The sequence below is a fragment of the Manis pentadactyla genome, chromosome 9, assembly GCF_030020395.1.
Source record: "Manis pentadactyla isolate mManPen7 chromosome 9, mManPen7.hap1, whole genome shotgun sequence".
Taxonomy (NCBI): Eukaryota; Metazoa; Chordata; class Mammalia; order Pholidota; family Manidae; genus Manis; species Manis pentadactyla.
The window spans coordinates 42,160,418-42,187,733 of NC_080027.1; the positions used below are offsets into that span (position 1 = coordinate 42,160,418).

Consider the following 27,316-nt stretch of genomic DNA (forward strand, 5'->3'; position numbering starts at 1 on the left):
AGAAGCTGAAAGCTTTTCCTCTGTGATCGGGAACAAGACAGGGATACCCACTCTCCCCACTGTTATTCAACATAGTACCGGAGATCCTAGCCACAGCAATCAGACAAAACAAAGAAATATAAGGAATCCAGGTTGGTGAAGAAGTCATCAAACTGTCACTGTTTGCAGATGATATGATATTCTACATAAAAAAACCCCTAAAGACTCCACCCTGAAACTATTAGAGCTAATATTGGAATTTAGCAAAGTTGCAGGATACAAAATTAACACCCAGAAATCTGTGGCTTTCCTATACACTAACAATAAACTAATAGAAAGAGAAATCAGGAAGACAATTCCTTTCACAATAGCATCAAAAATAATAAAATACCTAGGAGTAAACCTAACCAAGGAAGTGAAAGACCTATACCCTGAAAACTATAAGACACTCTTAAGAGAAATTAAAGAGGTCACTAACAAATGGAAACTCATCCCATGCTCCTGGCTAGGAAGAATTAATATCGTCAAAATGGCCATCCTGCCCAAAGCAATATACAGATTTGATGCAATCCCTATCAAATTACTAGCAACATTCTTCAACGAACTGGAACAAATAGTTCAAAAATTCATATGGAAACACCAAAGACCCTGAATAGCCAAAGCAATCCTGAGAAAGAAGAATAAAGTAGGGGGGATCTCACTCCCCAACTCCAAGCTCTACTACAAAGCCATAGTAATCAAGACAATTTGGTACTGGCACAAGAACAGAGACACAGACCAGTGGAAGAGATTAGAGACTCCAGACATTAACCCAAACATATATGGTCAATTAATATTTGATAAATGAGCCATGGACATACAATGGAGAAATGACAGTCTCTTCAACAGATGGTGCTGGCAAAACTGGACAGCTACATGTAAGAGAATGAAACTGGACCACTGTCTAACCCCATACACAAAAGTAAACTCGAAATGGATCAAAGAGCTGAATGTAAGTCATGAAACCATAAAACTCTTAGAAAAAAACATAGACAAAAATCTCTTGGACATAAACATTAGTGACTTCTTCATGAACATATCTCCCCAGGCAAGGAAAACAAAAGCAAAAATGAACAAGTGGGACTACATCAAGATGAAAAGCTTCTGTACAGCAAAGGACACCATCAATAGAACAAAAAGGTGCCCTACAATATGGTAGAATATATTCATAAATATATTCTCCGATGAAGGGTTGATATCCAAAATATATAAAGAGCTCACCCACTTCAACAAACAAAAAACAAACAATCCAAGTAAAAAATGGACAGAGGAATTGAACAGACAGTTCTCCAAAAAAGAAATTCAGATGGCCAACAGACACATGAAAAGATGCTCCACATCACTAGTTATCAGAGAAATGCAAATTAAAACCACAATGAGATATCACCTCAAACCAGTAAGGATGGCTACCATCCAAAAGACAAACAACAACAAATGTTGGCGAGGTTGTGGAGAAAGGGGAACCCTCCTACACTGCTGGTGGGAATGTAAATTAGTTCAACCATTGTGGAAAGCAATATGGAGGTTCCTCAAAATGCTCAAAATAGACTTACCATTTGACCCAGGAATTCCACTCCTAGGAATTTACCCTAAGAATGCAACACTCCAGTTTGAAAAAGATGCACCGCTATGTTTATCACAGCACTATTTACAATAGCCAAGAATTGGAAGCAACCTAAGTGTCCATCAGTAGATGAATGGATAAAGAAGATGTGGTACATATACACAATGGAATATTATTCAGTCATAAGAAAAAAACAAATCCTACCATTTGCAACAACATGGATGGAGCTAGAGGGTATTATGCTCAGTGAAATAAGCCAGGCAGATAAAGACAAATACCAAATGATTTCACTCATCTGTGGAGTATAAGAACAAAGGAAAAATTGAAGGAACAAAACAGCAGCAGAATTACAGAACCCAAGAATGGACTAACAGTTACCAAAGGGAAAGAGACTGGGGAGAATGGTAGGGTAGGAAGGGATAAGGGGGTGGAAGAAGAAAGGGGGTATTATGATTAGCATGTATAATGTGAGGGGGGGGAGAAAGGGGAGGGCTGTGCAACACAGAGAAGACAAGTAGTGATTGTACAACACTTTGCTATGCTGATGGACAGTGACTGTAATGGGGTTTGTGGGGGTGACTTGGTGTAGGGGAGAGTCTAGTAAACATAATATTCTTCATGTAATTTTAGATTAATGGTAACAAAAAAAAAAAGAAAAGAAAGAAAAGGGGGATTACTCCCTGATAGGATAAAATTAAGTGCAAATCAAGGATTAATGCATGCTTTACATATACTTAATTTTGATCATTTAAAGGGTGTCAGATGATCAGCTATGGAAGTACGTTTTTCTGATAATATTTCTTTCTCTTAAAAAAAAAAAGGCAGTTCCTGTGTGGTGATCTCCAATAGGTTCTTCACAATGGTATAAAGGGCATATCAAAGTGTGGGCAAAGGGTTTCTTTGTGTTTATACAGAGGATCAAAGCCTAATTTGGCTATCCAGAAAATGAACTAAGATACGATATGAAGAAGAATTTCCAACATTAACATCCTCTGGAAGAGTCATTCCAGAAGATGATCATCAGAAATCTCCAACGAAGATCCTGGCACTGTTGCAGTTGTAGCTGCATTCATCCCACTGGTTCCTGGACTTGCCATGGGAATGAGGAAGGAGATATCTAAGCTGGCCTGTGCATACAGTAAAACAACAAATTTGACTGGATCTATACTGTCAGAACTCAACCAAGAATTAGCAGAAGTGCAAGTTGCAGTGCTCCAAAATCGTGCCACTATAGACTATCTACTGTTAAAAGAACATATGGGATGTGAACAGTTCCCAGGAATGTGTTGTTTTAATTTGTCTGATTTTTCTCAAACTATTCAAATTCAGTTAGACAATATCCATCATATCATTGATAAGTTTTCACAAATGCCTAGGGTACCTAACTGGTTTTCTCGGTTTCACTGGATATGGCTGGTAATTGTAGGTCTGCTTTTGTTATGTATTTGTATTCCTATTCTGTTAATGTGTGTAAGCAATTTAATTAATAGTTTGTTAAAACCTATACATGCTTATAGGTTACACTACAAGAAGATATGTCAAAGAAATAATCAATCTTCCCATGTTTTCTTCCGTCTGCTACTTTTATAGCTTTTCTTCTTCCTTCCTAATTACAACCCTGAAGTAGAATTCGTGCCTCATATAGAAAATTTCCAAGTATCATAATTCTTCCAAGTGGTAAAGACACCTCAAGACAAATGCTGAGCATAGAAGCCACAGGGCATAAATGTGAAAAGAAGTAAAAAACTAACCTTTTCAAAAAATATTGCTTCTCTCTCACTTACCAACTTCACATTTCCCTGTATGGCCCCGGAAGATGACTGGTTAGCCAGAGATGGGTAAGATTCCTCAAGGGAGGAACAACCTGAGACAGGCACAGTCACAGGGGGGCCATCAATTGAGAAATTGGGGATCAACAGAGGTGAGGCTTAGAACCTCACCCCCCGTTTTGAGAAAAATCTTCTGCAACTGTGGATGTTCTGTTGCCCTTGTCTAGCTTGGATTAATACTTAGTCTATAGGCACAGACCTGATCATCTACATTTGCCCTCTTACAGCAATAAATTATGTTTTCTACCTTTATCTTGCATCTACCTACCACTTCAGCATTTTATTAAAAAATAACAACAACAGTAAGGGAGAAATGTGGGATTCACATATAAATCAAGTATAAAAATCAAACGAATAATTATATGTGACTTGATTGTTTATAGTTAATGATGCGTTATCAAAACTGAAAGTTTCTGTGATATGACTGCCCTTGCACTGTTCACCATGTAAGAACTTATTCACTATATAAGAACTTGTTCACCATGTAAGAACTTGTTCATTATGCTTCAGAAGATTGGACACTGTTGAGAATTAGGCTTGGGGTTAATGACTGTGCATTGAGTCCCCTATACAGAATTTTATTGTTGTTAACAACCATTTGATCAATAAATATGAGAGATGCCCTCTCAAAAAAAAAAAATCATCCATCATGATCATGTAGGATTTATTCCAGAGATGCAAGAATGGTAAAATATATGTAAATCAACCAATATCATATATTACATCAATAAAAAAAGACAAAAATCACATGATCATCTCAATAGATGCTGAAAAAGCATTTGACAAAATTCAAAATCTATTCATGATAAAAAATCAACAAAATGGGTATAGAGGGTATGTATCGCAACATAATAAAGGTCACATGTGACAAACCCACAGCCAACATCTACTTAATAGCAAAAAGGTGAAAGCTTTTCCTCTAAGATTGGGAACAAGACAAAGATACCCACTCTCACCACTTTTATTCAACACTACTGGAGGTCCTAGCCACATTAGTCAGACAAACAAGAAATAAAGGCATCCAGATTGGTATGGAGGAAGTTAAACTGTCACTGTTTGTAGACGACATTATATATAAAAACTCTAAAGACTCCACCAAAAAACTATTAGAATAACTGAATTCAGAAAGGTTGCAGGATACAAAACACACAGAAATCTGTTGCATTCCTACACACTAACAACAAATTAGCAGAAAAGAAAAATCAGGAAAACAACTCCACTCAAAATTGCACCAAAAAGAATAAAATACCTAGCAGTAAACCTAACCAAGGAGGTGAAAGACCTTTACTCTGAAAAGTATAAGACACTCATGAGAGAAACTAAAGAATACACCAGTATATTAAAATTTATCCCCTGCTCATGGATAGCAAGAATTAATATTGTCAAAATGGCCATCCTGCCTTAAGCAATCTACAGATTCAATGCAATCCCTATCAAATTACCAAGAGCATTATTCAATGAACTATAACAAACAGTTCTAAAATTCATATGGAACCACAGAACACCATAAATAGCCAAAGCAATACTGAGAAAGAAGAACAAAGCTGGATCGATCATGCTACCTGAATTCAAGCTCTACTACAAACCCACAGTAATCAAAATAATTTGGTACTCGCACAAGAACAGACCCATAGATCAATGGAACAGAATAGAGAACCCAAACATAAACCCACATATCTATTATGATCAACTGACATACAATAAAGGAGCCACGAATATACAATGGGGAAAAGACAGTCTCTTCAACAACTGGTGTTGGCAAAACTGGACAGCTACATGTGAGAGAATGAAACTGGACTATTATTTAACTCCATACACAAAAGTTAACTTGTAATGGATCAAAAACCTGAATGTAAGTCATGAAACCATAACACTCTTAAAAGAAAACATAGCCAAAAATCTCCTGAATATAAATAAACATGAGCAACTTTTTCCTGAATGCATCTCCTTGGGTAATGGAAACAAAGGCAAAAATGAACAAATGGGACTACATCAAGCTAGAAACCACCTGTACAAGAAAGGACAACATCAGCAGAACAAAAGGCATCCTACAGTATCGGAGAATATATTTGGAAGTGATATATCCAACAAGGGGTTAACATCTAAATTATATAAAGAACTCATACGCCAAGATCGGGAACAAGACAAGGATGCCCACTCTCCCCAATTCTATTCAACATAGTACTGGAGGTCCTAGCCACGGCAATCAGACAACACAAAGAAATAAAAGGCATTCAGACTGGCAGGAAGAAGTTAAACTGTCCCTGTTTGCAGATGACATGATATTGTACATAAAAAAACCTAAAGAATCCACTCCAAAACTACTAGATCTAATATCGGAATTCAGTAAAGTTGCAGGATACAAAATTAATACACAGAAATCTGTGGCATTCCTATACACTCACAATGAACTAGCAGAGAGAGAAATCAGGAAAACAATTCCATTCACAATTGAATAAAAAAGAATAAAATACCTAGGAATAAACCTAACCAAGGAAGTGAAAGACCTATACTCTGAAAACTAGAAGACACTCTTAAGAGAAATTAAAGAAGATACCAATAAATGGAAACATCCCGTGCTCATGGATAGGAAGAATTAATATTGTCAAAATGGCCATACTGCCTAAAGCAATCTACAGATTCAATGCAATTCCTATCAAAATAACAATAGCATTCTTCAATGAACTACAGCAAATCGTCCTGAAATTCATATGGAACCACAAAAGAACTCGAATAGCCAAAGCAATCCTGAGAAGGAAGAATAAAGCTGGGGGGATTATGCTCCCCAACTTCAAGCTCTACTACAAAGCCACAGTAATCAAGACAATTTGGTACTGGCACAAGAACAGACCCACAGACCAGTGGAACAGACTAGAGGGCCCTGATATAAATCCAACCATATATGGTCAATTAATATATGGTAAAGGAGCCGTGGACATACAATGGGGAAATGACAGTCTCTTCAACAGATGGTGCTGGCAAAACTGGACAGCTACACGTAGGAGAATGAAACTGGACCATTGTCTAACCCCATATACAAAAGTAAACTCAAAATGGATCAAAGACTTGAATGTAAGTCATGAAACCATAAAACTCTTAGAAAAAAACATAGGCAAAAATCTCTTGGACATAAACATTAGTGACTTCTTCATGAACATATCTCCCCGGGCAAGGAAAACAAAAGCAAAAATGAACAAGTGGGACTACATCAAGCTGAAAAGCTTCTGTACAGCAAAGGACACCATCAATAGAACAAAAAGGTACCCTACAATATGGGAGAATATATTCATAAATGACAGATCCAATAAAGGGTTGACATCCAAAATATATAAAGAGCTCATGCACCTCAACAAACAAAAAGCAAATAATCCAATTAAAAAATGGTTAGAGGAGCTGAACAGACAGTTCTCCAAAGAAGAAATTCAGATGGCCAACAGACACATGAAAAGATGCTCCACATCGCTAGTTATCAGAGAAATGCAAATTAAAACCACAATGTGGTATCACCTCACACCAGTAAGGATGGTTATCATCCAAAAGACAAACAACAACAAATGTTGGCGAGGTTGTGGAGAAAGGGGAACCCTCCTACACTGCTGGTGGGAATGTAAATTAGTTCAACCATTGTGGAAAGCAGTATGGACGTTCCTCAAAAAGCTCAAAATAGAAATACCATTTGACCCAGGAATTCCACTCCTAGGAATTTACCCTAAGAATGCAGCAGCCCAGTTTGAAAAAGACAGATGCACCCCTATGTTTATCACAGCACTATTTACAATAGCCAAGAAATGGAAGCAACCTAAGTGTCCATCAGTAGATGAATGGATAAAGAAGATGTGGTACATATACACAATGGAATACTATTCAGCCATAAGAAGAAAACGAATCCTACCATTTGCAACAACATGGACGGCTCTAGAGGGTATTATGCTCAGTGAAATAAGCCAGGTGGAGAAAGACAAGTACTAAATGATTTCACTCATATGTGGAGTATAAGAACAAAGAAAAACTGAAGGAACAAAACAGCAGCAATCACAGAACCCAAGAATGGACTAACAGTTACCAAAGGGAAAGGGACTGGGGAGGATGGGTGGGAAGGGAGGGATAAGGGGGGGGAAAAAGAAAGGGGACCTTATGATTAGCATGTATAATGTGGGGGGTGGCAGAAAGGGGTGGGCTGTGCAACACAGAGAAGACAAGTAGTGATTCTACAACATCTTACTACGCTCATGGACAGCGACTGTAATGGGGTTTGTGGGGGGGACTTGGTGAAGGGGAGAGCCTAGTAAAAATAATGTTCTTCATGTAATTGTAGATTAATGATTACAAAATAAAAACTTAAAAAATTAAAAAAAAAGAAAGCTATAATCAAACAGTGTGGTACTGGGAGAAATACAAACACACAGAATCAATGCAATGGAATAATGAGCCCAGAAATAAACCCACAAGTATATGATCAATTAATATATGACAAATGAGGCAAGACTTTATAATAGGGAAAAGGCAATCTCTTCAATAAATGGTCCAGGAAAACTGGACAGCTGCATAGAAAAGACTGAAACTGGACCACATTTTTACGCAATAGACAAAAATGAACTTGAAGTGGGCTATAGGTCTAAATATAAAACTTGAAACCATAAAACTCCTAAAAGAAAACTAGGCAGTAAACTCTTCAACATCAGCATTATTAAGTTTTTCTGTGTATGTCTTCCCAGACAAAAATAAACAAGTAGAACTAAAGCAAACTAAAAAGCCAACGGCAAAGTAAACCATCAACAGAATGAAAAGACAACCTAACTGAATAGAAGATATTTGCAAATAATATACCTAATAAGGGGTAAATATCCAAAAGATAAAAAGCACTCAGCCAACATACCAAAAAATAAAAAAATAAATTCATGGAACTACATCAAACTAAAAAGTTTCTGTATGGCAAAGGACACCATCAACAAAACAAAAAGGCATCCTACAGTATAGGAGAATGTATTTTTAAATGACATATCCGACAAGGGGTTAACATCCAAAATATATAAAGAATTTACATGCCTCAACACCCAAAAAGCAAATAACCCGATTAACAAATGGGCAGAGGATATGAAGAGAGAGTTCTCCAAAGAAGAATCTTATTCAGATGGCCAACAGACACATGAAAAGATGCTCCACATCACTAATCATCAAGGAAATGGAAATTAAAACCACAATGAGATATCACCTCACACCAGTAACGATGGCCAGCATTGAAAAGACTAATAACAACAAATGCTGGTGAGGATGCGGACAAAGGGGAACCCTCCTACACTGCTGGTGGGAATGTAAGCTAGTTCAACCATTGTGGAAAGCAATATGGAGGTTCCTCAAAAAACTAAAACTAGAAATACCATTTGACCCAGGAATCCCACTCCTTGGAATTTACCCTAAGAATACAACTTCTCAGATTCAAAAAGACATATGCACCCCTATGTTTGCTGCAGCAGTTTTTACAATACCCAAGATATGGAAGCAACCTAAGTGTCCATCAGTAGATGAATGGATAAAGATGTGGTATATATACACAATGGAATACTATTCAGCCATAAGAAAGAAACAAATCCTACGATTTGCAACAACATGGATGGAGCTGTAGGACATTATGCTTAGTGAAATAAGCCAGGCAGAGAAAGACAAATGCCAAATGATTTCCCTCATTTGTGGAGTATAAAAATGAAACAAAGCTGAAGGAACAAAATAGCAGCAGACTCAGAGACTCCAAGAATGGACTAGTGGGAGGGATGGTGGGGAGGGAGGGAGAAGGGGATTGAGTGGTACTGTTTATTACACATGGTGTGGGGGATCACGGGGAGAACAGTGTAGCTCAGAGAAGGCACATAGTGGATCTGTGGCATCTTGCTGCACTGATGGACAGTGACTGCATTGGGGTATGGGGGGGGACTTGATAATATGGGTAACTGTAGTAACCACATTGTTTTTTCCTGTGAAACCTTCGTAAGAGTGTATATCAATCATCCCTTAATAAAAAGTTAAAAAAATAAAATTGAACAGAAAAAAAAAAAAGATTGATGAGTAAGTCTAAGAGCTGATTCTTTGAAAAACAAGCAAAAAGTCTAGAATAATTTTCTAGAAATACAAGAACAAAAACTGAGTCAAAAAGCAAAATATCTACAAAGAACAGGTACCCTGTAGGCCTTGGCTTGGCTAATTCAATATTTAATCTCTAGACCTTTGATTCTGGCATTATTCCAGTGTTCTGCAGGTTCTCACAGTCATTTGTGGAGGGAGATTCCCAGCTGAGTAATCCTTATCCTCAGGGATTCAAATTAAAGGGAAACCCCAGCCATGGGGCAGTCCCACTCTGTTTTCTCATCTCTGAATTCCTCTATGTCCCAAGGAGTCTCTGGCTTAATCCTAACAGGAATTTGCTCACATCTTCAGTTTAACAGATCAAAAAACGATCTAAATAATATTCATCAGCCTCATTTGACCCCTCTCAAGAACAGCCCTGTGAAGAATCAACATCAGGGATCACTATCTCCTTTAGACAATGGAAACTGAGATTAGAAAGGTGAAGCATGGCCGGAGGTTTAAAAGCAAACACCCCCATAGCACAAGATCCAGGAGGCTTTGAATGCTAAATTATATTCCACTGGTTAATTTGAGACTCTCCCCGATCCCCCAACTGGGAATCCAAGCAAATAAATATATGTACAGTGGCCAGGATTAATTAATTAACCATAACTTCCTCACCCCTCAATTTGTCCTTATAAATACAGCCTTTAATCTAGTCTATATTTTGGTTTAGCACCAAACTGTTTTCTTTTTGAGGGACTACATCTCCCTTTGGATTGCAAATCAAGTAAGGCCACCCTAAAACTCCTTGGGACAAGAAGGCTCAAAAACACAAAGGGAAAGCCAATACCAGGAATGCTATAAACATTTTATTTTATTTATTTCTTTAAGAAAGTATCTTCAGAAAAAGAGGAAAATAATCTAGATCATTTATTTATATATATATATACTTTTGAATAAAAACCTTTATATAATCTTCATGCATAAAGACCCAGGGGTTGCCATGTTGTCTGTGGCAGCCCAACACCAGCTCTCTCAGCCATTACCTGGGCTCCTATAGCTGGCAGCAGCATGGCAAAGGCCCTCTGCCTGCCCCTAAAGCCCAGCTCCTTGCTTGCTTCAGTGATGGTTTTACCTTCTGGGACTATAGATGGAGGGTAGAAAATGCTTTGGGTTAGAAAGGCAGGGACAGGGAGAATTAGCCAACCTGCCATGTTTTATTCAAACTCTTCAGGCAAATCCAGACAGGAGGCCTAGTGAGATGACTGAATACCAGAAACCAGAGTTCTGGGAGCTTCCCAGAGACTTGGGATCTGTGATCCAGGGTTCCTGCACATGAATGTAGTGAAGGTTTGGAGTTCAAAGAACATTCACATTCAAGACAGGAATATGCATTCCTCCATGACAGGTAATCACTTCCCAACCTAAATGAGTCAAAAAGACCATGTTCTACTTAACTCAGTCCAACCCCCTTTTGGCCTTAAAACTCAGTGTTAACTCATCAACCTACTTAAGAAAGATTCTCCTTCCATTGGAAGGAAGGACAGTCCTAGGTAAACACATTTTTCCCATCATTTGTCCCACTCCTTTTAAGAGCCTTAGTATAAAAGCGCTGGGGTAGGAGTAGGGTAGCAGGTTGACATGGAGGTTTACAAGATCCAGAAGAGCTGGGGGTAGAAAAGGAGTCCATGGTTCTTTTGTGGGATTCTGCCAAAGGTACTTTATTGACCATTTTTAAAAAGAAGGGGGGAAAAAAAAAAGGAATGGTCTTGAGGGTGGTAAAAAGAGATCTGGCTCCTTTTTTGGTTTCCAAAAGCCCTTAAGTTATGTTCAATATTAAGAAAAGCCCTGAACAAATGAAAGATGCTGGTTGGGGCAGCAAGAAGGGAAGATGGATTCCAGAGCCAACTCAGAGAGTGGCAAACAGTGTCAATCAACTCAATGCAGGGCACCTCTATGTGGTGAGTGTGAATAAGCATGTGAGTGTGGTGGGAGGAGCCTGGGGCTCACTGGCTCCCAACAGTCAGTTCTTGCAGGTAGGACTGTGTGAGGCTGCGCAGTTCCTCCAAGGCATAGTCCTCAGGCATTGGAAGCCGGCCAATGTGGGGAGCCAGCAGTCGCAAAGGAACTCGCTGAGGGTCTGGCGTTGAGTCAGAGGTTGCATCAGGGGCATGCTGAAGGCTCAGTACCACCCGCAGAAGGTTGGCTATACGTTTGGCCATGTCTGGAGAGAAAAAATGGATTGATTGAGCAGCATGGATGAGGGGTGGGAAGGTTGGGCACAGGAGTGCCGTGTGTTACAATCATAAAGACAGGAAGCAAGAATGGGGGAGAGGCTAGTGGCTTACCTGATTGAGCGAGGCGATCCCTGGCACTGTAACACTGGATCTGCTCTATTCGGTTGCATAGTGAAGTCACTTTGGTGTGTAACTGTTCCAGCTCATAACCTGAGCAATCCACCTACAAAGAAGCAGAGAAACCAATTAGACCATTCCTACCTATAAACTGACCATTCAAAACTCTGAAACAGTAGTGAAGTGAAGGGGTGGAAACCCAAGAAGCGGGCTGGCAGTGCTGTATCACCACCACCCAGCCTAGTATCTAAGGACAAGGCAATCTTAGCAGTAATACACAACAGAAAAACATATAGTGTAGAGAGCCTTGGATTGGGCGAGTCTTGAGATCACCATTTGTGAATCGTGTAACTAGCAAATTTTAATATGGCACCAAAAATCTAGATAAATCTGGGTTCAGAGAGATGGTATGACTTAAGAGTACACAGTTAGTAAGAGGTAGATCCCAAACTAGCATTTAATTTAGGTCTCCTGACTCCAAAGTTGCCGCCCTTTCTAATATACTGCAGGGCCCTCTTCTCACTGCATGTCTTCTCCTTATGTGTTGCAATCCACTCCTGTGCCTCCAAGTACAATCACTTTGCTGATGATTTGTAAATTTTACCTCTAGTCTAGTATTTCAATCTTCCATTCCCCTTCCCAGAGACACTGCCCTAGGTGAAGTTACCATTATCATCTGAAATATCTTAAGAACTTCATCATTATCTTCAGTGTCATTCCCTCTACCTTCTTTTTCCTACCATGCTGTAGCCACAGTGATCTTACTAAAAAGCATCTCTCTGATTTTTACTTACTACTTTTATTCTGAACACTTTCCAGCAGCATCTTACCCCCATTTGGCTTAAATATGACTCTTGGTTAGCCCCCCTCCCAAATTCCTACATTATTTACTAACCACTCTATTTACTAAGTCTCCCATTACCACCTCCTTTTCCAAATGGCTTACTCAACCCTTCCAAGAAGTCTCTCTCTCCCACTGAATCCACCTTTTGGGGGCTTTGCAGAGTCTACCATTTAATTTCTATACAAGTATTATCCTTTTCATCCACTAGAACTCAGTCTTTTACTTGACTTTACAATGTGGTTAACAAGATAAGACAAGGTCTTTGCTCTCATAAAACTTATAAAAAAATAAAGAAACTATATTAGATAGAAATAAACCTTAAAGAATCACAGGCTACACAGATAATTCAAACAGGATAATGTGACAGAGAGAAAATGGACGCTACTTCAGACTGGGGGATCAGGAAAGGCTTCCCTGAGGAAGATCATGTTAAGAAGAGACCTGAATAATAAGGTCAAGCTTTCCAGGCAGAGAACAGCTAAAACACCATAAGGTGGGAATGCAAAGGAAGTTTATGTGGTGGAATGTGGGGTTGAAGAGGAGAACAGAAGATAAAACTCAAGAGGGTTTATATAGCAGGAAATCATAACCACGGTTTTTCAGAATTCAAAAGGTCTGTGAACTGGATTGGGAAAAATAAAATCTTTATTTTTACTAACTTTTAACTAGAATTTAGAATTTAATTATTACCAGTACTTTGTCATCAACAGAAATCACAGCTACTTTCCTATCAATTACAGTAGTTAGTAATTTTTAGTGATTTTAATACTTAATGCTTTTTAAATACAGTACTTCAAAATTACAGTATAGATCCACTGCTAGGGCTTGCTATTTAAGATGTTAATAAAACAGTTATTATTTACCATAAGCTTTTAATATTTTGGTTACTGTATTTTAATGTAACTAGTTTTCTTTGTAATCTTAGCTATTTAAACTTTATACATTTAAAAACATCACACATCCACGAGCTTCACCAGACTGCCAAGAGGTCCATGGCACAAACAAATTAAGAATTACTGATGCAGAGCTTAGTAAGACTTGCTAAGAAGCACGCTGTTCTAAGTGAAATGAGAAAGTACCGGAAAGTGTTAGACAAGAGAGTGAGATGATATAATTTGTATACTAGAAAGACGGCTCTGTCTGCTCTGTAGAAATGAACTGTAGAGGAACAAGTATAGAAGCAGAGAGACCAATTAGGTGGCTTCTACAGCAGTCCAGGTGAGAAAGATCTGTGGCTTTACTACATCCACATGGCTCTCCTTTCCACTCCATACTCCAAAACTACAGGATCTAAGTTCCCTGGAAGCACTATGATCCTTCTCTGCTCTCTAGACTCCTACTCATGCTGTTCCCTCTGCTGAAGCATTCTTCTCCACCTGTTTTCCTTTTTTACCCTTCAAAGCCTTAAACTCACTTCTAAAGATCTTTATTGACTCCCTCAGACTGGGATAGGTACTCGGTTATGTGGTGCTACACAGCACTCTGCTAATCCCCACACTTACTACTCTATAGTAACTGTTGATTTACCTGTACGTATCTTCCTCACCAAAATTATTACTTTAGTAAGGGCAAAACACGTATTATTTACCATTATATTCTCCAAGTCCACCAGTGCTTGGCACATGGTGGGATCTCACTAACTAGGTTGTGTTAAATGAATGAAAGTTCAACTAGAAAAGGGTTTCGTCAGTAAAATTTAGGGATGATGTTCTTAATCCATCCAAAAGTACAGCAAATAATGAATTATGCATATTATGTGCCAGGCACTGTGCTTCTAAGTTTGGACTTTGATGAGGATAACAGATAACAATTACTGAGCATTTAGTATATTTATGTAAGGTAGTCTGCTAAACATTTTATGTATATTTGATTTGATTTTTATGACAACTCTGTCAGATTATCTATAATAACCTGTGACTCCCCCTCCTGTTTTTTTCCAAATGAGGTAAAGAGTGGTTAACATGCTTAAGGTCACACAGCTAGTGAATGAGGGATCCATGAATTGAACCTAACAGTCTGGTTCCAGAATCTTTTTATTAACCTCTATGCCCTAATGCTTTTAACCTTAAAATAAAGGTCTCTACAAACGTAGCTCATGGCAACCTACAGATGTGGATAAATAATTATGATATGGGCAGTTATGCTAGTAGACAAATGTACCAAGTGTTTTGGTAGTTAAAAAAAAAAAGAAGTGCAATTAACATTTCCCAGGGGCAAAGGAGAGCTCAGAGCAATCTCGTTTCTTAAAGAAAAGGTATATGTGTTCTAGTAAAGCATGGAGTAAGACAAGGTTTGTTGTTAATACCATGAGTAATTTAGCGTGAGCAGAGCAGGTTAGCAAGGCTGGAATGTGGGTTAGGAGTGAAAGGAGGTAAGTCAGGAATAAAATGTATAAGCCTCTATGGGAGCTTGAATCCTGAATTTAGTCTTTGTGTTGCAAGCAATGGAGATCTATCTTACAACTCTCAGGACTGACCTAAGACAAGTGAATGAAGACTAAAAAAACTGTAATATTTACAATTCTGAAATAAGCAAATAAAGTGTGACACAATCATCCTCACCAAATCTGACCTTACTCTTACTCAAACTGGGGATGGACAAGGGAAGAAGGCTGACTTCAGACAAGCCTCAGGACTGTTGTACAAACACAGAAAAGTATTTTTAAGTTTTGATACAGCTGTCAAATGGCTATAGCTAATCAGTCTCATCAAAACATCCCTCCTGCACTGTCAGTGCTATCTCTGCCAAAGAGTTTAAGTGGTTGCTCAGGCCTTTTGAGGTCTTTGTGGCTTTAAGGGCCAGGGAAAAGGAAAACCAGGCAGTGGTTTAAGGAACTCGGGTACCTCTTGTATATGGTGGACCATCTCAATGACCCGAATGTAGTCCAGGTAAACAAGCCCAGATATTTCCCAGTCCTGGATTAGACTGCTGCGCTCTGGAGGTGCCAGGTCTTCCAAGAACCCTTTCAGATAGTCATAGTTCTCATTAATAATGGCATCTAAAAAAAAGAAAATATTGAGCACTAAGTTTATACAAACATATAGTTTCTAAAAGTGCACAGAGGACATGGCAGAAATCCAAGACAGGAAGGAAGGGGAAATAACGGTTCAGACTTGAGAATTACAAGTAGATATTTTGAAATTCTTTAAAGAAAAATGTAAAGAATTTCTGGTTTCATTTCTCCAAACAGATACTTTTGGTGTTTTTTAAAAAATTTTTTTAAATGGAGGTAGAATTGACATAACGTTAAAGTAGTTTCAGGTGTACAACATGATTTGATATTTGTATACATTATGAAATGATCACAATTAAATCTAACATCTGTCATCATATAAATTTTTTTCTTGTGATGAAAACTTAAGATTCACTCTCTTAGTAACTTTCAAATAGGCAACATAGTATTATTACCTGTTGTCACCATGCTACACATCACATTCCCACAACTTACTTATATTTTAAAACTGGAAGTCTGTACCTTAATTCCCTTCACCCATTTTGCCCAACCCCGACAACCCCAGCTTCTGGTAATGACAAATCTGTTCTCTGTATCTACAAGCTAGGTTTTTTTTTTAATAAAAGATTTCATTATATAGATGTGACCATACGGTATTTGTCCTTCTCTGACTTACTTCACATAGCATAATGCCCTCAATTCCATCTATATCGTCATGAATGGTTTCGTTCTTTTTTATGGCTGAATATTTCATCATACATACATGCTACATTTTCTTTACCTATATATCCATCAATGGACACTTAGGTTGTTACCATATATGGCTATTGTAACTAATGTTGCAATGAACATGGGGGTGCATATATCTTTCTTAGTGTTGTTTTTCTTTAAAACATTCAAAAATGGAAGTAGCTCTATTTTTCATTTTTAGAGGAACTTCCACACTGTCTTTCATACATAATGGCTGCACCAATTTATATTCCTACCAGCAGTGCATAAGGGTTCCTTTTTCTCTACATCCTCACCAACACTTATTTCTTGTCTTTTTGATAACAGCTATTCTAACAGGGATGATGTGGTATCTCTTGTGGTTTTGACTTTCATTCCTCTGATGAATGATGTTGAGCATCTATTCATGTACCAGCTGGCCATCTGTCTTCTTTACAAAAATGTCTATTCAGATCATCTGCCAACTTTTTTAATCTAAATTTTTTTTCTAGCAAATGGTGTAAGTTCTTTATATATTTTGGATATGCACCTTTTATCAGATACATGATTTGCAAGTATTTTCTCCCACTCAGTAAGGTGACTTTTCATTTTGTTGATGGTTTCCTTTGCTATGCAGCAGCTTAGTTTGATGTAGTCCCACTTTTTTTGCTTTTGTTGTCATATTCAAAAATACATCACCAAGACCAATATAAAGGAGCTTACTGCTGTTTTCTTCTAGGAGTCTTATGGTTTCAGGTTTTATGTTCAAATCTTTAACACATTTTTATTTAATTTTTGCATATAAGATGGTGGTCCAATTTCCTTCTTTTGCATGTGGTTGTCCAGTTTTCCCAACACCATTTATTAAAGAGATGGTCCTTTCCCCATTGTATTAATTAACCATATATGTGTGTGTGTTTATTTCTGGGCTCTCTATTCTGTTCCATTGATCTATATGTGTTTTTATGCCAATACCTCATTGTTGATTATTCTAGCTTCATAATCGAACCTGAAGCCAGAAAAGTGATGCCTCCAGCTTTGTTCTTTCTCAAGACTGTGGCTATTCAGGATCTATTGTGGTTGCATACATATTTTAGAATTTTCTGGATGAAAAATGCCACCGAAATTTTGATAGGGATTGCACTGAAAGTGTAGATTGCTCTGAGTGGTATGGATATTTTAATATTAATTCTTCCAATCCACGATCACGGAATATCTTTCCATTTTCTTGTGTCTTCTTCAGTTACAGTTTTCAGAGTACAGATTTTTCACTTCTTGCTTAAATTTATTTCTAGGTATTTTATTATTTTTGATGCAACTGTAAATGGGATTTTCTTCATTTCTCTCTCTGAGTTCATTTTTAGTGTATAGACATGCAGCAACAGACTTCTGTATATTGAGTTTATATCCTGCAACTTTACCAAATTCATTAGTTCTTAGGTTTTTTTTGGTAGAGTCTTTGGGGTTTTCTATATATAGTATCATGTCATCTGCAAATACTGACATGATAGTTTTACTTCTTCCTTACCAATTGGGATGCCTCTTATTTATCTTTCTTGCCTAAACTGCTGTGGCTAGGACTTCCAATACTATATTGAATAAAGTAGTGAAAGTGGGCATCCTTGTTTTGTTCCTGAGCTTAGAGGAAAAACTTTCAGCTTTTCACCATCAAGTATGATGTTAGCTGTGTGGTCTTGTTATATATGCAGTCTTTATTATGTTGAGGTCCATTTCCTCCATATCCACTTTATTTACAGAATTTTTATCATAAATAGACATTGAATTTTGTCAAATGTTTTTCTGTATCTATTGAGATGACCATATGCATTTTATCCTTCATTTTGTTAATGTGGTGTATAACACTGACTGATTTATAAAGACTGAACCATCCTTGCATCTCTGGAATAAATTCCATTTGATCATGATGTATAATCCTTTCAATGCACTGTTGAATTTGGTTTGCCAACAGTTTGTTGAGGATTTTTGCATTATGTTCATCAGGGATATTGATCTATAATCTTCTTTTCTTGTGGTATCCTTGTCTTGTTTTAGTATCAGGGTAATGCTGGTTCGTAAAATGAGTTTGGAAGTGTTCCCCTCTATATTTAGGAAGAGTTTTAGAAGGACTGGTATTAATTCTTCTTTTAATGTTTGGTAGAATTCACTAGTGAAGCCATCTGGTTCTAGAATTTTGTTTGTAGGGAGCTTTTTTATTACAGATTCAATCTGCTAACTAGTAATCACTATGTTCAGACTTTCTATTGCTTCATGATTCGATCCTGGAAGGTTATTATGTTTCTAGGAATTTATGTATTTCCTCTAGGTTATCTAATTTGTTGGTGTAAACATTTGTTCATAGTGGTCTTGTAGGATCCTTTGTATTTCTGTAGTATCAGTTGTAGTGTTTCTTCTTTCATTTTGGTGGTGTTGAATAAAATTTGCTAAATAAACAAAGAGCTTAACATAATTAGTGCACACCAAGAATATTCCTAGCAAATAGTAATGTAACAATATTGCTGTCTAACCCTGCCCTTCTAGCTCCTCATCCTGGCCAAGCCTCTTTCGCAAAGTGTGCTCTGATTCAAGAGTGCCAAATCCTATACTGACCATCATCTCTGGCTTGATTCATCATGCAGTTCAGAGGGTGGGAGAATTTGGAGCTATTCCAGGACACATAGGTCATAGTGTGAAGCACTCACCAGAAGCTAAGTGCCTGATGACGAGTTTGTGGCAGTGGTTCCAGTGCCCTGCTTTAAATAAATAGAGGGCCTCCAAGTGCTTGTCAGATTCCATGTGTGCTCGCACTGCTTTGGCTTCATGAATCCACTCAGCAGGCACACAAAGTTTCTGGGTCAGGAAAGTCTCCTTAGCCCAAGATTCAGTGGTCTCCAATAGTTGGCAGTGCCGGGTAAGCAGCTCTCGAACAGCCTTCTCACGCATGCTATAGGAAAAGATAAATTGGAATAAATCCCATCCTCACTGATAGAGAATGCTGCTTCAGACAGCCCAGACTGCCTGGTGGCAGGCTCTCAAACTGAAGGTCTTGACCCATAGTGGATCACTTTAAACTTTACTTAAAAAAAAAAAAGCCATCATACCAGCATTTTAAAAAAATGAAATAGAATAGAAAGTATCTAAGCACATCATATTTTAATGGCCAAAGAAGTCTAAAAACTAATACTCTAGGGAAGGTTGCCCAGTGCCAAGAAAAGGCTTTCCCTCACTAGAATCTATTTCCTTTCTAGTAACAGGAGATCAAGGACGGGGACACACACACACAGACACACACAGACACACACACACACAGACAGACAGACACACACACACACAGACACACACACACACACAGACACACACACAGACACACACACACACACACACACACACACACACACACGAACCCTGTCCTCCACAGAGCAGTCCTCTGCAGTTTATCCCCAACCTTTTCCTTTTCCTTTCTCCCACATGACCAATCCAAGTAAACAAAGTAGTTTTTAAAGGTAAAAATCTCTTCCATGTCCTTGTCCTTTCCTCAAAGCCGTCAGCCTTCCTAATGTTCTCTCTACCTCTATATTTAGGCTAAACTCACTCTTTCTGTTCTCAGGGCACCTTAAGGAGAGTCCTTTCCTATCTGGGCCAAAGGAGCAGCCATTTAAATTTCACATCAAAGCTGTTCTCATCTTAGATTCTTCTCTCAACTCTTAGGCTTTTCAAGGACTCCCAATCCCATCAAAACTTCCTCTTTTATATTCTTTTTCAGGACAGGATCTGTTTCCCTGTTAACTGAATCACAAGTGTGTTTAAATAAACTCAAAGGAAAAGTCTAGGGCCATTTTGTTTCCTGGTAAGGGGGAAGAGAAAAGATAAATTCCTTAAAGGGAAACCTGAGTTAGATGCTTTATAATCCTTCAATCCCACAATCACCTCTGAATAGGGATTAATATTATTTTACAGGTTAAGAAAAAAAGAGTGTTGGATAGTATTTTACCCAAATGCAAAAGTGAATATGCTTTACTCAAGGTCAAAATGAGTAAGTTACGGATCTAGAATTTAGACAGTCTGACTACAAAGCTCAATTCTTTTCATGCCACATATCATGACAGATAGTGCAGAACAGTGATTAAGAGCATGGACCGTGGGTGTCTGTTGGAAGTTTCACTCTGCCATTTACTAGCTATGTGACCTTGAGAAAAGTTACTTAAATCTCTCTGCCTTTGCTGCTCGTCTGTAAAACAGAATAATAGAGTTTCTATCTCAAGGTTTCATTATAAGCATTGAATGAATACATATAAAGTACTTACAAGAGTACAAACACATGTAAAAGCACTACATAATAAAGTACTATATAAATGTTTTTGTTATTATTATAATGCCACACTGTTATCATGAATAAAAAAGAAAAAAATCTCCAACTTTACCTTGGTCACACCACAGAGAAAAGGTATTTCTCTTGTTTTCATTCAGAACAGAGAAACTAAAACATTACATATCTAAGAAAGGTTGTACTGGTTGTACAAGGTTGTACTCTCAAATTTGAGGGGTAGGGCTGGGTGGATGGCAAAGGAAGGCCAGAGAGGGAGACAGCCAGCAGACACAGAAAAAGCAGGGGCCCTGACAACTCATTACATCACTCCGCAGATCCACTGAGGCAGCTCAGCCAGCACCATGTCTGCACAATTCCTAAACATACCACATTCAAGTGAGTTTGGGCCTAAGTTAATGGGGTTGCCCTACCTGCACATATCCTTCCCTTTCCACTTATTTCCTATTCCAATGGTACAGGTTCTTTGAATCTTATCTTTAGGAACATTTTCCCTGACCACTGCAATTCACAGGCCTGTTTTCTCCCTTCTCAGACTACAAGAGGCCTTATGATAAATGAAATAATTTGGCACTTAATCAAAAGCAATTGCTCACATGACAACAGAGACAGTCTAAGGTGCAGGCTGAAGTGTTTAAAGGTTTATCACAAGGCTGGGCCCAAAATACTTATTCTAAACACTTATTGCTAAAATGAGACCTAAGAGACCGACTCTTTTGGCACTGCCCTATGGGGCAAGATGTACCCAGTGAGTTCCTGGCTTGTCACTCACCTTGAGTTGTCAATGTGCAGGAGGACAAAGATGGCCCACTCCCAGAGCCCCTCACTTTCCAGTTGGCCAGCATAACTGGCCTGTAGCACACCCCTACATTGCTCTGAGAGATGGGTGTAGTTAAGAGCCCGCAGAACCTCCCACAAGTGCCAGCTTAGGCGGTAGTCTAAGGGATCTGCTGTTATGCTCCGAGGCTCCAGCAGCTGGTTGAGATCATAATGTCTGCAAAGGAAAATGTGCTGACAGTTACCAGATTCAGGTAGCAAATCACCTGCCCTGACCAGGTCAAATATTCAAGCTATGGCTTAGAAGAGAATGAGGGCAGGCACATGAGAACAGAAGCATTAAAAACTTCATGGTCTCCCTCTGAGACTGTGTTGTATCTCTCTATCTCTAGTTCAGTCAGATTATACAGCTGCCAAAAACCACGACATCTTCTCTTCTGTGGCTGTATGATCCAGCAGGTTTGCTGGTATGTGTTTGGCCTATATATTTACCATCCTGGTAGTCTTCACAACTCTCACCTTTCCATTCCTTCATTATACTGTTGGTTACTTTTCTTAACCATTTAAAAAATATAGTTGCCTTAGTTATATTTCAGACTGTTCTATTATCTGAAGTTTTTGGAGTACTAATTTTGTTTGAATAGCTAACTAGTATTCCTGATGATTTTTCCTTCCATGGCTTGTAATTTTTTATCTTTGTCTACAGTATTATTCTTTATATGGAAACTCCGGTGCCCTGAACTTTGAAGGTGTCCCTACAGACTGTTGCTTTTCTTCTGCTAGGGGCCTGAGGATTAACAGTCCTGGACCATTTAAATGTAAAGTTCTTCGCTTGCAATTCCCAGGTCATAAGCACAGAATAAACTAAGATTGTATCCCTGTAAGTTTTAGGGCTTACATTACCAACCAATAGATTCCTTACCACCTATATACCAGACATGTAATGAATAGTTTTTCTTGACCAGTGCTGTCAAATTGAACTTTGTGTGATGATGAAAATGTTCTAAAATCTGCCTTGATCAGTGTGACAGCCATGAGCCACATGTGGCTACTGAACACTTGAAATGTGACTAGCATGAATGAGTAAACATTAAACTTCAATTGAAATAAAAATAGTTGTACATGAACAGTGGCTATTATATTGGACAATGCTGTTGTAGACTATTTTTAAGGGTATGGACTTACGTAAGGGTTTTAGTCATAGTGACTCTTTCATAAGAAAAAGGGTTATCTCACTCAGGCTTTGGTTTATTTATTTCTAGCACCTTTAGACATTCCTTTTTTCTTTCTTTTTTGACATTAAAAAGTGACATACAATAAACTGTATGTATTTAGAAGGTAGTTTTCCTAAGTTTTAACACATGTATACACCTGTGAAACTCACCAAGGTAGTGGCAGCATACTCATCACCTCCAAAGGTTCCCTTATGCCCCTCTGTAATCCCTCTCCTACTGCCCCTCCCTGCACCTACCATTCCCAGGCGATCACTAATCTGCCTTCTCTATCATTATAGATTAGTTTGCATTTTCCAGAATAAATATACATCAGAATCATACAATAAGTATTTCTGGAAGATACTCCTCTGGTATGCCTCTTTCAAAGCCAAGTAAAATTATTTTGTTTCAACAGTTCATTCCTTTTTATCACTGAGTAGCATTTCATTGTATGGATATACCACCATAAGTTTATCCATTCACCTGTTGACAGAACCTTTGGTTGTTTTCAGTTTTGGACTATTACAGCTTTACAATACTTAAAGCTGTTATAAACATTTGTATATAGATGTATTTTTTCATTCCTTTTGTGTAAACCCCTAGAAGTGCAATGGCTATATCATATGTACGTGGATCTCTGCACAACTTTCTAAACTGCTAAATTGTTCACCAAAGTGCCAATATCATTTTGCATTTTTCACCAGCAGTGTATGAGAATTTGAAATGCTCTAAATCCATGATACCTGGTACAGCAGATCTTTTTAATTTCTAGCCATTCTAACAGGTGGGTCCTAGTGCATCATGATGGTTCTAATTTGCATTTCTATTTATTGATTTTGAACATTTACATCTCTTTATGTGCTTTAATAAAGCATCTTTTTAAATATTTTGCCCAATTTCAGTGCAGCATGGAGAAGACAATTAATGACTCTATAACATGTTACTACACTGATAGACAATGACTGCAAATGAGGGAGTGAGGACTTGATAATATGGGTGAATGTTGAAACTACTGTGTTGTTTATGTGAAACCATCGTAAGATTGTATATCAATGGTACTTTAATTTAAAAAAATTCACCCAGTTTTTAAATTGATTTGTTTTCTTTTTTATTTAATTTTGGTATCAATACATAATTACATGAGCGACACTGTGGTTACTAGATCCCCCCCATTATCAAGTCCCCACATTACAGTCACTGTCCATTAGTGTAGTAAGATGCTATAGAATCACTACTTGTCTTCTGGGTTGTTTGTTTTCTTATTATTGAGTTTTGAGAGTTCTTTCTATGTTCTGGATACAAGTCCTTTATCAGATAAATGAACTGCAAATATCTTCCTCCAATCTGTGGCTTATCTTTTCATTCTCTTAAGTCTTTCAATGAGCAGTAGTTTTTAATTTGTTTAAGCAATTTTAACTTTTAAAAAATTTTGTTAGTTTTAAATTCTTAGAAGAAAAAAATTTTACCAATTTTTTTCTGAGACATCTTTGGCTAATTCTTGGCTGTGAAGATCTGCTTTTTTTTCTTTTAGAAGATTATTGTTTTCATTAAGTTTGACATTAGGGTTATGATCCATTTTGAGCTGAACAAGTAATAGAGATAACCAGTGAAATCAAAAGATGGAGGTAGATTAAGCAAGCAAAAAAGAGAAAAGACAATTACTAATATCAGGAAGGAAAAGAGACATAGTTACAGATTATACAGAAATTTTAAGAGAATAAAAGGAAATTTTATGAATGACTTTTTATGCCAATAAATTTGGTTACTTTGAAACAAATGATCAAAACTGACTCAAGAATAGAGAATCTCAAAAACCAATTAAAGATATTGATTTTGTAGCTCAATTAACTTTAATAAATTAGACTTTGTAAAAATGTATTAAAATGATTTTATATAAAATGTAAAACTTCTGTTCCTCATTTTCTTTGTTAAGAAAATTTCTTTATTAAGAAAATGTAAAAACAAGCCCTTATTCTGGGAGAAAAAACTGCATAAATTTATTTGTAATAAAGGACTTACATTCAGACTATATAAAGAACTGTCATAACATAACAAGACAATCCTATAAAACAGCCAAAAGATTTTAACAGATACCTCAGCAAGGAAAAAATACAGATGGTAAATAAGCACATGAAAAAATGCTCAACATCATTAGGCATTAGGGAAATGCAAATTAAAACACAATCTTAATTAGATATAGTTTACCATAATAAAGAACTATGTTATTCCACAGTTAAAAGAAAAGATCTGAAGAACTGAAATGAGATGTGAGCTATTGTTTGCAACTGGAGAAAATTCCAGTGTTTCTGATATAATGTAAGGAAGTTTTGAAATAGTTTTAATTGATTAGGGATCATGTGTTATTATTATAGGATAAACAAACCAGTCTATATTTGTTTAAAAAAATACACTAGTAAAATTTAAAAAACTGACAATACCAAATTTTGAAGAGGATATGAAATTATAGAGATCTTAGTGGGAATGTAAATGATATAAGCACTTTTGAACATAAATGCTCATAGCAGCTTTATACATAACAGCCAAAACCGAGAAAACCTAACTGACCATCAACAAATGAATGTGTAAGTTATATAATAAAAAAAACTTCTGTAACACATATTAACAAGAACAAATCTTAATATCATTGTCCTGAGTCAAAGAAGTCAGACACAAAAGATAACATACAGAATGATACCAATTATGTTAAGAACAAAACTAATCTATAAAAAAAAGCTGGTCAGTAGTTATCTGGAGGTGAGGACTGACTGCAAAGGGACACGAGGTAACTTTTTTGAGGTAATGTTAATATACTGATGTGGTGACAGTTATGTTACCTTAAAATGTATCAAATTGCACACTTTATTACATGTAAACTGTATCTCATTACAGTTGATTAATTTTTAGATTTCTAACTTTAGTTTCAATGCTTTCTGCACTCAACTACTATTAAGTGATATTTTGGTAATTTACACAGACTTAAGACAATTTGGCTGCATATGAAAGGGAAAAGACTCAGGAAAGAACTTCCAAGGGCTCATCTAGCCCTCAAGTGACTATAACACATGGCTCTGGTTTACCTGTCACTGTAGAGTTTTAGAAGGTGAAAGCAGACATCCTGAAGTGGTCTCTGTGAGTCTTGTTCCTCCTCTACCACACAGCCAGAGCCCTCCAGATATGAAGGAAGTGGGGAGCAGGCATATCTGTCACCCTCAGAGATATTCTGAAGTGGAGAATTTGATGAAACAGTACATCAGCAGCTAATGTTTCACTAGATGCTATCATGACTCAATTACTAAGACACATGTATTAAGAATGACGCAGATGTGACACCCTAAAGGAATGTGTTAAGGATTTTGAACTTATTTTGATCAATGATATATTCTGTCTTTCAATGGACTGTCAAAGACTTTAGAGAGCTCACTCTAAACTTCCTCCCACTCTTTCTTTCACACTCAGCTTCTTAAGTGTTTTCTTTTTCCTGACAAGTAATTCTGACAAATGACATCAATGATAATAAATATGGACAGCAGAAAAGAAGAAGTGATGGCATTAAAAACTACAATACTTGAGCCTCAACACTGACAAGGAATATGAAATGTGACGATGTTCAGAGGCAAATTTCAGACCTGCTAATTTGGGGATATAACAAACCTGAAGTCAGGCCACATCTCAGGCAATTCACATAAGAGTTAAGACAGCTTTAGAACAAGAAAAACCCTCTGATGTGGAGGCAGGAAAACAATTGTGGTATCTCATCATATTAAAAAGGAGACACTTGGAAAAGTTCAAGAGTAGCCTGGTCCAGGCGAAGAAGAAAAGTTAAGTTTTCTATCAGATTTCCTGGGTCCATTTCAGTTTTATGGTACTTTTAAAGAAAGCAGTTAGGAAAAAAGTATTCTAAAATGTGACTTGTTGCTTTCTTCTCTGCAGTACTTTCTGATAAAAAGAGAACTCCTACCAGGACTCTTCCTTGGTTCTACTGGACACATATACCTGAAATGCTTCTTCATACATGCTGAGTGCCCTAGAAATGGAGGCTGTTGGTGGAAGCAAATACCAAAGGTGGACAGCCAGGGTGCGTTTCCAGTCCAGCTGGGAGCATACATTTATCTGCTTCTGCTCTGAGAGTTGCCATACCTGCAGGAGACAGTGTTGTTATCACAGGTAATATACATTATCTTGCTACTGTCCAGGTCTACAAGTTATTCACTTATTCAAGTAACATTTTAAATGGTCTAGATGGCAGTGGTAATGATCCAGATACAAAACACATTGTCCCTTGGTGGTAGGTGAGAGGGTGGATTTAGACCTTCAGTGCTCTAAGAAGAGAGGAGAACCACTGACAGCAAAGAGGAGGTTTTCTCAATGTCCACAGATGCCAACTTAAAACTTTAAGACATGCATAAATTCTGACCAGTTATTTCATATTTGGAAATTGACTTTAAGACTACAATCAACAGGTAGGCAGCGATTGAGAACTGGCTTAAAATAATTATGGTACTTCCTCAATAAAATGGAATAGAGTAAGTCATTAAAAAGAATGATGCTGCATGACATGAAAGAACGTCCAGATACAATTTTTTAAAAAGTTTAAAAAAAAGTTGCAGAACTGCTTTGTATATTTTCTTTGAATATACAAATATGTAAATATGCACACATACAGCTTGATAT

The 27,316-nt window shown here is 37.4% G+C and overlaps 1 protein-coding gene across 7 annotated transcripts in view; it reads right to left on the minus strand.

The window, feature by feature from the left end:
• Positions 1–10,323: 10,323 nt before the first annotated feature.
• The window catches only part of NUP98 (nucleoporin 98 and 96 precursor), a 110,614-nt gene continuing 93,621 nt past the window's right edge, over positions 10,324–27,316 (minus strand). For all 7 annotated transcript variants that reach the window (XM_057507256.1, XM_057507260.1, XM_057507258.1 and 4 more), the window contains 7 exons: positions 26,639–26,782; positions 25,723–25,865; positions 21,427–21,648; positions 19,033–19,274; positions 15,516–15,670; positions 11,823–11,934; positions 10,324–11,698 (listed from right to left, as the gene is read on the minus strand). In XM_057507256.1, coding sequence (XP_057363239.1) covers positions 11,481–11,698; positions 11,823–11,934; positions 15,516–15,670; positions 19,033–19,274; positions 21,427–21,648; positions 25,723–25,865; positions 26,639–26,782 — 1,236 coding nt within the window. In that variant the 3' untranslated portion in view covers positions 10,324–11,480. The remainder of the gene's footprint in view (positions 11,699–11,822; positions 11,935–15,515; positions 15,671–19,032; positions 19,275–21,426; positions 21,649–25,722; positions 25,866–26,638; positions 26,783–27,316) is intronic.